Genomic DNA, 13,848 nt, shown 5'->3' with positions numbered 1-13,848 from the left:
ACATATCCATTCATCTGTAATTTTGTTGATGAAGTTTCCCACCCTACAAATTTTGTATTGGGCCTGCAATATCCTTACACACAGGTGGTCATGGACTTCTACATGGCACCATCAACCAGTTTTGACTGACAAATACACCTTTTCCAGCCTATTTTTCTGGCCCTTTATGCTTGGATGGGCAGACCTGGCTTACCACAGAGTCTGGTTTTTGATTTTACATCTGTTAAATGAAAGGCATTAGAGATAACTGAATCAAATCCCAAACACTCTCTCCTTGCATTGACCTGGCCAGCCTCATTTTCTAAAAGATGTACTTCTCCCTCTGTATTTGTAGACATTGTGACATCCTCAGCTCTTCTTCCACAGGAAGAATTGTTTTCACTAACAGTTGGACCTACATCTAGTTTGTTCAATTTTATCAGATCCCTACACATTTCTTCTCAGAGTGGAGCACTCAAAAACCTTTTTTTCTACCTTTGTCTTTAGTTTCTACCTCAGCAAAGAAAGTTTTGTTAAACAAATAGCTCTTACCAGATGCACAGAGCACAGAATTGTATGTGGTTTCCACTTCAGTCCCTTCCGGCTTGGGAAAAAGAGCAAGGGAAAAAAAAGAGCAAAAAATGAGAAACAGCAGCAACAAAGAAAAGGAAGAAATATCAAAAGGGAAAGTAAAAGACACTCTTTGAAAATTGCCTAGAAATTTTTCTTCTCCATGCAGTAATCTGAGGATAATTGAGAACTGTAACATACTGGCTAATTACAAGTATGAAATGTAATACATTTTCTTTTCTTTCTTTTTACTGAGAGAGGCCCTGCAGCTTCACAGGTTGTGATGGAGATAACATGCAGGGTGATGTTGTCAACAGGGACACGGGACCTGGTGATCTGAGTTGCCACGCACTGTGGCCCAGTCTAGCAGAGCTCTCCAGGCTGTGGTGATGGCTGAGCGCCTGGCACACTGAGAGAATGTGTATGCAAGAACTTTGACTGGGGGCAGCTAGAGCACCCCAATGCACCTACAACTGACATGCTACAACAACCAAAATATAAATGTGTGCCACGGTCAACCGGTTTATAAGTTCTAGTTTAGTCTTTGAAGTAAGAAAAGAATCCCTCTTTTCTGTTAAGATGGGTGAAAATATTTTGCAGAGAACTCAGGAATCAAATGTTTACTAGAAAACTGGTTTTTGTCAGAATTTATTTTAGTGAGATTACTGCACCAGTTTTTCAACCTCTAAATAGGAGAGTTCCCATTGTTTCACTACTGGTTTCCAGTGTTTGCCAGCTGATATTTTTTTTCCAGCATGTAAACAATGGTGTTATTGTCTTCACTTTCTCACAATCAGAATACATTGTCTCTCATTCTTCAGTATGTAAAGACAGAAAAGTATTAAAAGAGCAGGAAAAAAAACAAAAGAAAAAAAAGAAAAAAAGAAAAAGTTTTCTGGATAAACTGTGACAGAGCTAAATGCTTTTGTTTGAGAAGGCACCTTCTTGTTTGTCTCAGTATGTCATTCTGATATGCAACTAAATGAGAAATCCATTGTTTTGTTTGATTTTCAACAGGAAATGAAAATGTACAAACTGTAATTGTTTGAAAGATTTTCCTTTCCAGATGAGAAATTCCTGGGTGAAAAAAAAAATCCCTTTTCCCAAAGAGCCCTCAATGAGGCTTGGTTTCTTGAGGGGCAGGAAGATGCCCTGGGGCCTCTGGCACCCTCACTTCTCTCTCTCTCTGGGCTGCAGTGCCTGCTGCAGGGAATGTTGCCATCCATGTGCTCAAGACAATGCAGCTCACCCCAAGCATGTTACACTGTATCCATTCCTGCTAATTAATTGTTCAGCCTTGGATGCTAATCTCAAATTCCATCCTGTCAGGGCTTGCTGTAGATTAATTGCCACATTACAATAACAGGATAACAGGAGCAATCTCTCAGACACCCTGACAGAAGTAACTCTAATACTTGTTCAGTAATTTACATTCCCCTGCCATCTGTGAGAAAAGATTTTACAGTGCTCTATCTTCCTGTATCTTCAAAGAACTAAACAAACAATCTTTTTCCTGAAGGGGTCTGTGAAATTAGGAACATTTCCTGAAATATAAAACAGTTGTTTATGTATTATACATTCAAATCCATTTGTAAAAAAAACCAACCAAACAAACAAAAAAAGCCTAGCAGATAGGACTGTTGTTCCATCACTACATTCCAGTTAGCAAAACATTTCGGAAGCTACATGAATCTTAGCTCTGCCTTACTGAAAACTGGAATGTCTGCAATGTAAGGAGGACTTATTATGATATAAATTTGTCTATATAACAATCTGGTGCTTTTTTTTTTGCTAATAGCATCACTGGGAATTTTATACTGAGGATTAATTTTATGACTGGCAACTTACCATGTGGAAAGCTATGTTTTTATCATTGCAAAACACTGCTTAAGAAAAGAAGTGTACAAAATAATGTAAAAATAAAAGGTTAGTTACACTTTTTTGAACATTCTTAGAGGTGTAATAAAAATAATTCAAAACAGTCATGGTAGTTTTGTTTAGAAATATTTGTAGATTGCAGTGACTGTTCCAGATTCCAGAGTACTGACCATGGGCTGGAGGAGAAGCATAAGCTTTCTGGCTAGTGCTCTATTCACAGCCTTTCCCTGTGATTTATTACAGACAAACACAAGGATTTCTCATTTATCTCTGATATGATGTGTCTCGGAAAAACCCCTGTCATTATTGCCTGCCTTATTATTCCTGTCCCTCCATGTAATGTAAGACCCTGCTTTGACTGTGAGATGGCAGCACTATGAGTTATGGCCTCTATTGGCCTGTGTTAGATTTATCAGTGCTTCTTTTGTAAAAGTTTGCAGAATAAGAGTCCCACAAGCCATTATTGCTGCTCTCATGGCTAAACCAGAAAACCTTTATCACACAGCAGCTCTGGCTGTTGCTATTGCTGCTTTTCTGTGCCGCCAGAAGGAGCAGCCCACGTACCTCCACCAGCAGCTGCCTGATGACCGTGTCCTTCCTCCCTTTCTCAGGGGTCTCCACAATGTCATTCCCACAGGGCTGCTGGTTCTGTAGGGCCTCAGTGGTCACTGAGAACTCCACTTGCCCTGGAGGAAACAGGGGTCAGTCAGCCCTGCCAGGCAGAGCAAGGGAAATACAGGTTTGTGTTTGTGCTGGGAATTCTGGGATGCATTACAGAGAAGCTTTTCCAAGAGGAGAACTAAATCTGAGACAGGGTTTTATCCTGATCCCGATGCAGCCTTCCAGATCACCTCCTGTGTGATGGCCGCCCAAGCAGGTGTTAGTCCATCAGTATGAAGCAGTGATTGGGAAGGTCCTATAAATCAAATGGCCTTTTTCTAGGAGGCTTCAGAGAAAACAAGCTTTGATTAAAAAGTTTCAGACCCAACCAAGTTTAGGCAAGACATTCTTAGCTCTACAGCTGGAATGTCTGAGTTCCTTACATGCCTTAAGGGAATTTGTGATTTCTATTAAAATGTTGGGAAAGCCGTGGCCTGTTACACATCACTTGTTTAGGACCTGGAAACATTACACCCAGTGTAGTGTCTCAGCATGGAGGCTGGATTTCTGACATAGAGAAGATCCTTCCAAACAGGTTTGGAGTCATCTAGCTCCTCACACCAGAGTTCTGGTGCCACACACTGCTATCTGATCCCAGTATCTTGTCATCTGGTCTCTTACCTAGAGATCTTGGTGTTACTGCCCAAGCAACAGTTTTTCTTTCGTTCACACAGATGCAGTAGGATTCCTCCTGTTTCCCCACTGGTACAGCCAGGAAATCAGTAGATTCAGCCAGAGACACACTGACCTGCCAGTTGTACAGAGAAGGGTCATGAGGTCTGGACTTGGGGAGAAGCTGGAGCTATTGCAGACAATGCAGTACATGGAGCTACCTATTATGGGTATTAATAATTGGTAGTGGAGCTATCTATTATGGGTATTGCAGAGCAAGAGCTGCCTTATAAAGAAGGAAATTACTGAAATTTATGCAATTGTAGGAGATCAGGGAGGTAACTGTAGAGAACAGCATCTTTGGAAAGGAAATCGATTCTGGGAAAATGAATTGCACAGACCAGTAGTGCCATGAATTATAGATCTCCCTCATGATTAGTTAGGTGAAGAGATAAAACACCAGCAGTGGGAAAGCTAGTAAGGGAACAAAGAGAAGTGGAATAAGGGAACAAGGAAAAGTGGAAGAAAGAGCCTGAAAATAGCAAACAAAATAGGAAATAACAGACACAAGTGAGAGTGCATTGGAATGACTGGATAAGTGCCCCTCCTTGTTTCAGCTTCATTCCTTTTAGAATAAAAATCTGTATTTATAAAAAACTAAGCAAAGGCAATTGAGATTATGTACTAATCCCTTTCCAAATTTTCTCTTGTCTTTTTATGTTAGAAAAAAATGCAGGTAAGAATGGTGAAGCCAAATAGCTCTCCTCACTGTTTTAGGAACAGATGCAACAAATTACAGGAAGTCTGAAAATTCCAGCAAATCTTCTGTGAAGTTTTGGGAGATGAGACTAAAGGCTGAACAGAAATATCCACCCTGGTGAACCTGGAATTTCCATTTGGTCATGCAATGATTCTGTGATCTGTGAAAAACCCAGGTTCTCTATTTCTGTAAAACAGTGACATAAATTTGTGATGACAAGGCTGGGGCTCTCAGTAGCAGCACTTCAGGTTCTGAATCAAATGCAGCTTTCAAAACTTTGACAGGAAAACACATTCCCTCTTCACTGAACACAACAAGGATTTGTACATACATACACCTATATGAAATTACATTTGCAGATCAGTCATCTGGCTCAGAACACCTGGTTAAAAAGGGCCCACTGCAGTCTCCCCATGGCTGTTAGGCTGAGCAAAGCCGTGAGCATCCCTTACCCTGATGCAGGCAGGCAGGTAGTTGAAAACGGTGGCTTTCAGCGTGAAGGACTCCCCACGCACCACAGAGTAGGGCATGGTGAGCTCCACAAAGAAGGGCTGGAAGGCTCTGAGGGACACTGTTGGGGACAGGCCAAAGCCTGTGTCTGCTGAAGTGCAGAATGCATTGGCTTTCCACTCAGTGATGGTGTCAGGGATGGTCACTTCTAGATCAGCTTTTCCCTCAGAGCTGGTGAGGGACAGAGAACAAGATTTCAGTTGTATTCTGGTGTTCATCCATTCTCCTACTGAGCAACATCTGCTGACAGCAAACCCCTGCCCAGATGGGATACAGGCACTGGCTTTTGTGTGTTCCTCTAAAGCATCCTGTACTTAATGTCCTTAAAAAATGCCTTTGTCTACTAGAAATACTCCTTTCACTGAAATACCGATACATCCACCGAGGCTTTAACCTAGTCCAAGGTTCTGGCCTAGTGACCACACTCTCATTCTCTTGAACACTTACTTCACTGAAACTATGTCCCAGATCCATGTCTCAGGGAAGTACTTCCGGACAGTCTCCATAGGATTGCCATCAACCATATCTTCTACCATGTCATAACTCATTTCTCCATGCAGATTCATTGCAGAAACTAGCAAATTTATTCAAGGACAGGAAGAAAGGAAAAGATGTGTCAAACTCCATTCTAAACCAGGACAACTACTTTCCCTCCAGGTAGTTGCTATTCTTAGGTCAAATTTTAAAATTGAAAGAACAGCTTTGACATCTTGGCCACTGGAAACATAAATTTCTCTGTTGCCATCTCAGTATTTAATTTTTCTTAATGTTGCTACTCTTCTTACAGAGATTGGATGGAGTTGAGCATTCTTTCCCCACTGCCAGAAAACCTCTCAGTGACAAAAGAACCATTCATGATGATATGAGGGCATATTTCTATAGCAATACAGAATCAAATCTGAAGCTTACTGTCCCCAAATATTACCATGGCACACAGTTTAATAATCTGGTTGAAGAACTGATTGCATTTATACATGACCAGAAACAGAAGCCACACTTAGCCTTCCATCTAGGAACTTTTAAAAAATGAACATGGGTCTTTACATCTCTGGCCATCTCACAGTGTTGCATACTGTTGTGCCTTACAAAAGGCTTTTCCAGCAGGCTTAGAAGACTTTACATCTTCTCAAAGCAGACAGCTGTCTTGAGCCATGCTCTGATGACAAATCCTACATTTCAAAACCAAAGATCTGATCCTTATGAGTAGGAAGCTAGAAGCTGTCACTGCACCAAAAGCTAAAATTGTTTAAATGGAGCTGGGGTACTGCACCATAAAAGTCAGTAACTGAAAGTGATATAGGTGAGTCTTTATTATATAGTCTTTCTAATCTCAGATCTGTTTAAGAAAGAAAGCAAAAAAAAAGCAACATCATTCTCTCCATCTTCATAGTCACTGAACCTGCAGAGAAGTAACATGACCTACCTAGCCCCTTATAGTCATGTAAATGGGGAAACTTGGAACAGAACCAAATTTCTCAGCCCCCAGTGATAAAATATTGAACCACGGGATTGTACCACTTTCTCATTTGTCTTAGCCCACTTTTACCCTGGTTGTTCTTCTAGTTATTCCTAGAACGTGGCTGCCTAGATGCAGATGCTCCTATTTTAGGTTTTCATAGCTGGACTCAGATCTGATGGGAAAAAACCCCATTACTTTGTGCTGAAATATTCCTTTAGTGCCTACAAGCCCTCTGCTGCTGCAGGGGTAGCATGGGAGTCGCCAAGCACACACAGCTCTAGCCAGGCACATCTGGCTGCCTGGGAAGATGCGGGCAGAGGTGAATCAGTTCATATTTCAGGACTTGGTCCAGAAGGGAGGGATCCTGAATTAGGTCAGCATATCTGAATGCAATCAGATCTGCCTGTGTAATTAATATTCAAAGATGCAAAGAGGGAAGGAAAGAGGCAGGGTGGTAAATTTTAGGAGGTTGTGTGAGAGGTAAAACCAAAAAGGTACTAGAACCACTGTAACTCCTTTCCATCATGTGTTCTGGGTAATGCTCGCAGAGTTCAGGCTTATGGATCTTGCTGCTAGTGAAGACTTTTAAGCCCAATTCCTAGTAAACAAAGAGAAAGAAGAACAAAAAATATGCAAAAAAATGGTTTGAAAATAAACTTCATTTAGTATGTCAAGAATGGATGTACCTAAGTCTGGTAATGATCAGAATAACAAAGATTTGTATGTAAATTCCGGATAGGCTGGTTTGACACAGATGAGGAGTCTCTATCATGTTATTCTCATACTAAGGCTAAATCCTGGCATGATCAGGTGGAAAGGTAAAGCCACAGGCCTACCTTGGGGACAGCTGCCTGCATGAAAATGGCATGTGTGAAATGCACTGGAGGGAGGGTACCCAAAAAACTTTGTGCAGGACACTTTGGGTGCATATGCATGGATTTATGGGTTATCAAATTAACTGATATTTTAACAAAGACATATTTAAACCAGAGAAAGAAAACATGAGTGAATGAGGAGTTTCTAATATTATGCCACTAGAGGTAATTTTTCAGGTCTGTTGCCTTATCCAAGCCCATTTGCAGCTGTCTGTACTATGAGGAGACCTTTCAAAGTTTTAATGGCTTTGAGAAGTCCTCAGTTACTGTTCATGGGCTAAGTAGATGTGGGAACTGAGCCTGGTTATTTTTTTGCATACAAATATGAGCAAGTTTACAGCAAATGAGCTTATCTTTTTATTAAAAAGCCCTTCAGGGCAGGTGAGAAGAAGAGAGGAGACTGAATTCAAAAAGGGAACAAAAGAGAAAAATGAAAGGTTGGTGCTTACTTTGAGAATGTCGTAGGCATCCCCTTCACCATCAGAAGAAATGGGTATGTAGAGAAATCCATTTAATGACAGATTGTCAAGCGATACACATGGGTTGACGTTGTCTTCTTCCAAGTAGTATTCCCTGAAGCTATAACCCTGGCTTTCCTTTAGTGGGAGAAGCTGATACACCTGGAGAAATGCAAATAACAGGGAACAATGCAGCAGATCACCACTAACAGGGACAGACACAACCTAGCACTCCACTGGTGAATGCCAGCTTCTAAAAGGCAAGTGTAAGGAATGCAACTGTAAAAATACATTCCCCCATGTCTATAGTGCTGTTAGTGAGGGCTTGCTTGGTTCTTGTACTTGCTCATTACCAAAAGTAGCCAAGACTCACAGAGCTGGGAGAAAGCTCATTTTCAGGCCTCATGAGGAGAACACTCTTGTCCACTGCACGGAGGGCACACAGGGATCTTGGAGAGGTGTGGAGTCGCAGGTGTGTGTTGGAAGCAGGAAGACCTTCCTTGGGTGCAAAACTCAATCTCACCTGAAAATCCAAAAGGACGTTCAAGCCACCATTTTTCCAGACACTGTTACATTATGATTCTGACACTTCTAGCTGTGTGAACTGAAATTGGCTAGTGTCTAATGGATATTCATCTTTGATCAATGTAATTAATAAGGATGAGTGATTCTCTTTTTGTTTCTGTCTTGCTCCATTTTTAAAATTTTCATAGCTTTGTTGCTTATTCTGGTCATCAGTCCTCAGTCAACATCAGGTCAGAACATTTCATGAACCCATTGTGAATTCTGCCTTCATTCTGGAAATTAAAACTGAGCTGCTGTCCACAAGACAAACATGGGCTGCATAAACCATGATTTGTACTCACTTTATTGGGGAGGCACATTTCAACCTGGAAATCCTGTGAACTGGCGATGACTTCCCCACTGGGTGAAGTGGTGTACACAAGCATCTGTGCCACGGGAGCAATTGCTGCCTCGACAGGGAAGCTCAACTGGAATGTCCCGGAAGCTGACAGAGAGAGCAGAAGGCTATTCAATATGCAAGGGGTTCCAATATATGCATTTGCCTTCCCCAGATAAAAAAAAGTCAAGTTCACTCCTGATGAACATTTTTAGTTATCAGGGGCTGGCAAACTGACACATGACTAAAATTTATGGCTGCTACTGAAGATGCCTGCATTCAAAGACTGATTGTGAATTGACAAAGCACATGAGTTTGGAGGGCCTCTCCCTGCCTTCTAAATTCTCCCCAGTTAATGTGGGGAGTAATTTCTTGATGCTCCCAACCATTTTTTTCCCCTCAGTCTCCAAGATCTACGAAAAAATAGTTGAGGCAAAAAAAAGTAACATGAATGTTGCAAAAAGGGTAACAGCAGTCAAGCTTGCAGAGTGACTGAAAAAATAACTTCAGAAGGTTATAGCTAAGCAAGCACTTATCTGGAACACCAAACTATTGCTCCAGACACAGTAGAAAATGCCCCTCTCTTCTGGAAAACTCTATCAGGGCCTGAGCTTTATGTCACAATCTAGACAAGGTGACAGAACATCCCTTGGTACCAGCCTGGGTGGGAGTTCAGTCACTGCTCCTAGTGAGGATACAGAACTTCGTACAGCGCATGAGATCTTTCACTGCCATAATCTGTTTATATCCACTGCAGTGCCACTCCTTCTCACAGACTTACAAAATGTTTCCCTCTTCTCATTTTCAATAGACATTTAAAGTTGCATCACAGCTTGTCTCTGGTACTGAAATGTGTAATCCTTGGACATATATGTGAATAAATTTAAATGTGTTGATTAGAATATAGATATGCATGTGTTTGCATGCTTACAAGGCAGGAATAATAAAAAAAAAAAATAGGGGAAATGAGACAAAGAAATGGAGGCATGTTTTTCCTGCGTGTTGTATATGTGAGTCTCACAACACTGGTAAGCATCCACAATCAGAATAGGGTAGAGTGGCCATCAGAAAGTGCTGGTTTTAGGAAGTAGCCAAAATATTATACTTATTTTTGGTTGAATTTTCTAACATTTTCTCATTAAAAAATTAGCACCTGTTGGAACTCAGAGAAAACAAAATTAACCAAAGCCATGTCATATAAAAAGGCTTAATTTTGAAAATTCAAACATTACATGCAAAGTTTGAACAAAATGTTAAATTCAGTGTTTGAATTGAAGTAATTTACCTACATTCCCTCTGCCCCAAATTACCATCAGAAATGCTAAAAAGGCATAGATCTGCTCACCATCTCCAGGATTCACAGTCAGATCATGGGTGTCAGCTAATTCGATTTGTCCCTTGGCCATCACCTGTGTAACAGAGAAATCTTCCTGGAACTGTTCTTTCCAGTGTTGAAAGGAGAAGGAATGTTCACTGGGTTAATTGTAAGAGTGTGAGCAGCACCAAGAAGATGCTCAACAAGGTGCCAGGCTGGAATTTACTGGGTCGTTGGAGACAGGAATATTTGCTCCTAGGAGCACCACATTGATCATATGTATCTTTACTTTTGTACATATTACATATATAGATCAGGTTCAAATGCATTTTGCCTCTAACCACACATAACTCTGGGAGTCATCTGCTCATTTCTAACAATTTGGAACAGACTGGACATCAAAAAGTCTCCTCATTCCTCTCTCAGTCTCATTGTGAAACAGTATGAAGAAAAATTTCACCAGGATTAGTTTTATAACTGCACTAAGTTGGGACAGAAGACCACAGGCTGCAAAGAATACAAGCTTGAGCAAGGTACCTGAAGTTAGACAGTAGGCAATAGCTTAAATACCTCCTGTAATTCCCTCATTTCTAGAAAAAGATTCCTTTTGCATAGTCAAAAATGCTTTTTATTCAGTTACTTTTGATATGGAATATTTATTCCAAAACACCATATTTCAATTTCAAGATGTGGGATCCACATCTGTTAAAATGAAAGTTTCTTACTGTTTGTTTACCCGCTGTATGCACATACTTAAAATCAATTTTCCCAGGCAACTGGGTAAATGAATATATTGTCCTTCCATTAATTGTTAGAAGTCTTGAAAATAAGCACATAGACACCTCTAGCACAGGTTTCTATTTTTTTTGAATATCAGCCTAAGTCCCCTGAAGATCTATGCAGTCCACCAGAACTGAAGTGTCTGGTTTACTGATATTTTTATTGTTCTCCAAAGCTACTCTTGTCTTCTCTGCTAGTGTCATTAAATGGGATAACCAGAAAAACAAATTTAGGGAGAAAGACATTCTATTTGGATATTAATTTGAATCTTCCTGTTTTCCCAAAAGAGACTGACATGTCATTGTTTTGTCACAGTTCAATTAGTCTCTCTTCTCTGATCCCCAAAATGAACAAATTCATAGTTCTTAATGCCAGCATGTTACAGTCTGTTCCAATTACTGTGGTGTCCCAAAATTCCGCACACAGAAGAGAGAGAAAAGAGAAAGATTAGCGAAGTGTATTTGGATTGCGCTGTTGAAGGTTTCCAATGCTCTCCATCATTACTGGCCATCTAGCAGTGCTCTGGTTGCTCATCACGGAACACAGCTAGAGGTTACACACTGCTTTCTGTGGCCGTAGATCAAAGTAACCCCAAATGTGTCTTACCAAATAATAAATGACAATTTTCTTCTGCTCCCCTATGGCCTCTGGTGTGAAGATATAGTGCACCTGGACCTCTGCTGAGGAGCCACAGCTTAGTGCCTCAGGCTTTGGCTCAATTTTGAGGAAGCTCTTACTGAGGGAGTAAGAGCGAGTTACTCTGCGCGTGGTTTGCTTGTAGGACGGTGTCATCCAGTCACTGTCATAACAGTTCAGTTCAGGTTTATGCTCTGCCTGAGAAGGAAGAATAAAAGGTTCATAGCCAAACAAATACAGGTATAAAGCCACATAAAAGTCCACAGAAAAACTCTGGATATGTTCTGTATTTTGCATGCTTAGGAGATTGTGGATAACATGCAGAGAAGACACAGAGAAGTGAGGTGACCCACCAAGAAACTTGCCTTACTTTCCAATTGTCAGAAAAGACTGATAATCCATGGACAGACATTTCCCCTGTTGAAGAGAAAGACAGAGGCTTACCCCTGTCTCTGCCACTCACTCGGATTTCCAGGGAGAGTTCTGTGAAGCTGGTAGTGTCTATGGAAAACCAGGATTGTCCCTGCTCATCTGTAGTGTAATTCCCTTTGTATTTGTTTCCACCCACAGTAATTGTGATGGTTTCATTGGCAAGTGGAGCATCAGTGCCATCGACCAGCTTCACCTAACAAAGCAATAACAAACTTCAGGTTTTAGACTAGCAACACAAAGCAATTGACAAGTAAGACATCCTCTCCCCTCTTTTCCTCCTTGCCAGGCAGGATATTTCTTGATACAAGAACAAAGGAAAAGAATGTGGGAATGTGCGAGGCATGCCCTGAGTTGTCTGAGGGTACAACTAAGAAAATTCTCAGCAAAACAACCCAGTCAGCCCATGGAAATTATCTGTTAGGATCCTTAGTTGCTCAGTAGTTTTAACTCCCCCGACCAGTTTCATTTGGGACCTCCACCATGTATCACCTGCCTCTTGAACCATGTAACCCACACACCCCACGACTCCAACTGATGGGATTGTGCACTTGTGTGTTTGCTGTGCCACTCATTGCCCAGGGTCTCAGAAGTTCCCTACCGTCCCAAAGAGTGGGATCCCTGGTTTGTACACATGGTCCAATAGGTCAAAGTGGATTTTGCTCATGGTGTATGTGATACCACAGGAGCTTGTTCCAGTCATCTCAATTCCTGCGACAGAGCATAGTAAAGAGGGATTATTAATGAATTTCTAGTCATGTTACTCCACCTTCCTTGTGTTTGCCAGTTGCTCCTGTTATGCCTGCCATCACTTTGACTTCTTCGTGTCCTACATACCTGTGCCATCTTCCGTGATTTTGCCTTGTACCTCAATGCTCATCTCATATCCCTTGCGTAGGAGCTGAAAAACCTTGGTCCTCACCACACCAGAAACACACCCACGAGCATCTGCCTAAGCGAGGGATTGGAGAGAAAATTGAAATTCTGTGAACAAAGTTTATGCATTGAGGAACAAGAATAGATACCCCAAACCCAACATGCTTGACTTCTGTTCTTGAAATTCCAGAATTTCTTCAAGGGTTGTCTCCAAGAACTTGTGTTCAGCCTGTTTCCTAGTGTTTCATCCACGTATTTTCTGTGTTCTGTGAGATATCTGACACACAGTTTTCTAAGGGCCACACTGGTTTCCTTGTTAATTGCCTCCTGCCTTAGTTCTGTTTTTCTTCCTGTTTCTTCCATTGTCTTCTCTCTTCGTCTTGTTGCTCTTTCTCCTGTACTTGACCCATATACAATACCACCTCATCTTTGTTCCTTGTTCTCTATACATCCTTCTTGTTTTCTTCTCATCTTTGCTCCTTGCTCACAGTCAGTCCCTCTCAGTTAGAAAATTCCTTCAAAGATTCTTTTCTCAGTTTGTAGAACAATAGCAAAGACCTCATGGCTGGCAGCTGGAGGTTTGTCACTGGTTTCAATGGGGTCAGGTTTTCATCATCAGTTCTGTTTCTAGTTTAATGATCCCTCTGTTAAGAATGCCTTCCTCTGAGATTCTTTGCTTTTCCCTAGAGAGAATGCTATCTCTAATGCCCTACTCTCTCCCAACATATTTGATCTTTCTTGAGACAAGATGGCCCTTTAACCTTCAGAAAACCACTACATTTTGGTCTTGGGACTCACCCGCCTGGTGAATTCTTCACACACAGATTCTGTTTCTTTTCCGTAACAACTTGAAGCAGACTGGGAAAATTTCCGGCATACTTGGACATTCACCAAACCAGGAACAGGCTTCCCATAGGTGTACCTAATCACAGTGTGTTAAACAATGAATCAGATAGGGAGACAATCAGGCATAGCCACACAGACACATCTCCTTAAAGACCTCTGTGGATGATTTCCTAATACTTCTGAAAGGCTGACTAATCTGGCATTTTAATGATTTCCATCACTTCCATAGTGACATTCTTCCATCATTCATGGAAGTTACATTCATCCTGTTCTAGGTGGGATGTCTCTGCAGAAAAAGGTTGAC

General features: G+C 41.2%; 1 protein-coding gene across 3 annotated transcripts in view; it reads right to left on the bottom strand.

Moving 5' to 3' along the window:
• Window positions 1-13,848, bottom strand: part of LOC139592758 (alpha-2-macroglobulin-like) — a 36,717-nt gene that overhangs the window by 10,917 nt on the left and 11,952 nt on the right. The window contains exons 8-22 of one of the 3 annotated variants that reach the window (XM_071432975.1): window positions 13,497-13,620; window positions 12,660-12,774; window positions 12,424-12,533; window positions 11,857-12,018; window positions 11,364-11,591; window positions 10,008-10,071; window positions 8,628-8,770; window positions 8,135-8,284; window positions 7,753-7,923; window positions 6,936-7,026; window positions 5,417-5,543; window positions 4,912-5,140; window positions 3,709-3,835; window positions 2,992-3,113; window positions 532-583 (exon numbers count right to left, since the gene is read on the bottom strand). In XM_071432975.1, the coding sequence (XP_071289076.1) occupies window positions 532-583; window positions 2,992-3,113; window positions 3,709-3,835; window positions 4,912-5,140; window positions 5,417-5,543; window positions 6,936-7,026; window positions 7,753-7,923; window positions 8,135-8,284; window positions 8,628-8,770; window positions 10,008-10,071; window positions 11,364-11,591; window positions 11,857-12,018; window positions 12,424-12,533; window positions 12,660-12,774; window positions 13,497-13,620 (2,015 nt within the window). Of the gene's footprint in view, window positions 1-531; window positions 584-2,991; window positions 3,114-3,708; window positions 3,836-4,911; window positions 5,141-5,416; window positions 5,544-6,926; window positions 7,027-7,752; window positions 7,924-8,134; window positions 8,285-8,627; window positions 8,771-10,007; window positions 10,072-11,363; window positions 11,592-11,856; window positions 12,019-12,423; window positions 12,534-12,659; window positions 12,775-13,496; window positions 13,621-13,848 lie in introns of all 3 variants that reach the window. The other 2 variants (XM_071432976.1, XM_071432974.1) reach the window with 2 other exon arrangements.

This window comes from Agelaius tricolor, unplaced genomic scaffold (assembly GCF_023055355.1).
Source record: "Agelaius tricolor isolate 1412-34295 unplaced genomic scaffold, bAgeTri1.0.p SCAF_9, whole genome shotgun sequence".
Lineage (NCBI taxonomy): Eukaryota > Metazoa > Chordata > Aves > Passeriformes > Icteridae > Agelaius > Agelaius tricolor.
The sequence above is the reverse complement of the archived record's forward strand: the minus strand, read 5'-3'. Positions and strand labels throughout refer to the sequence as shown.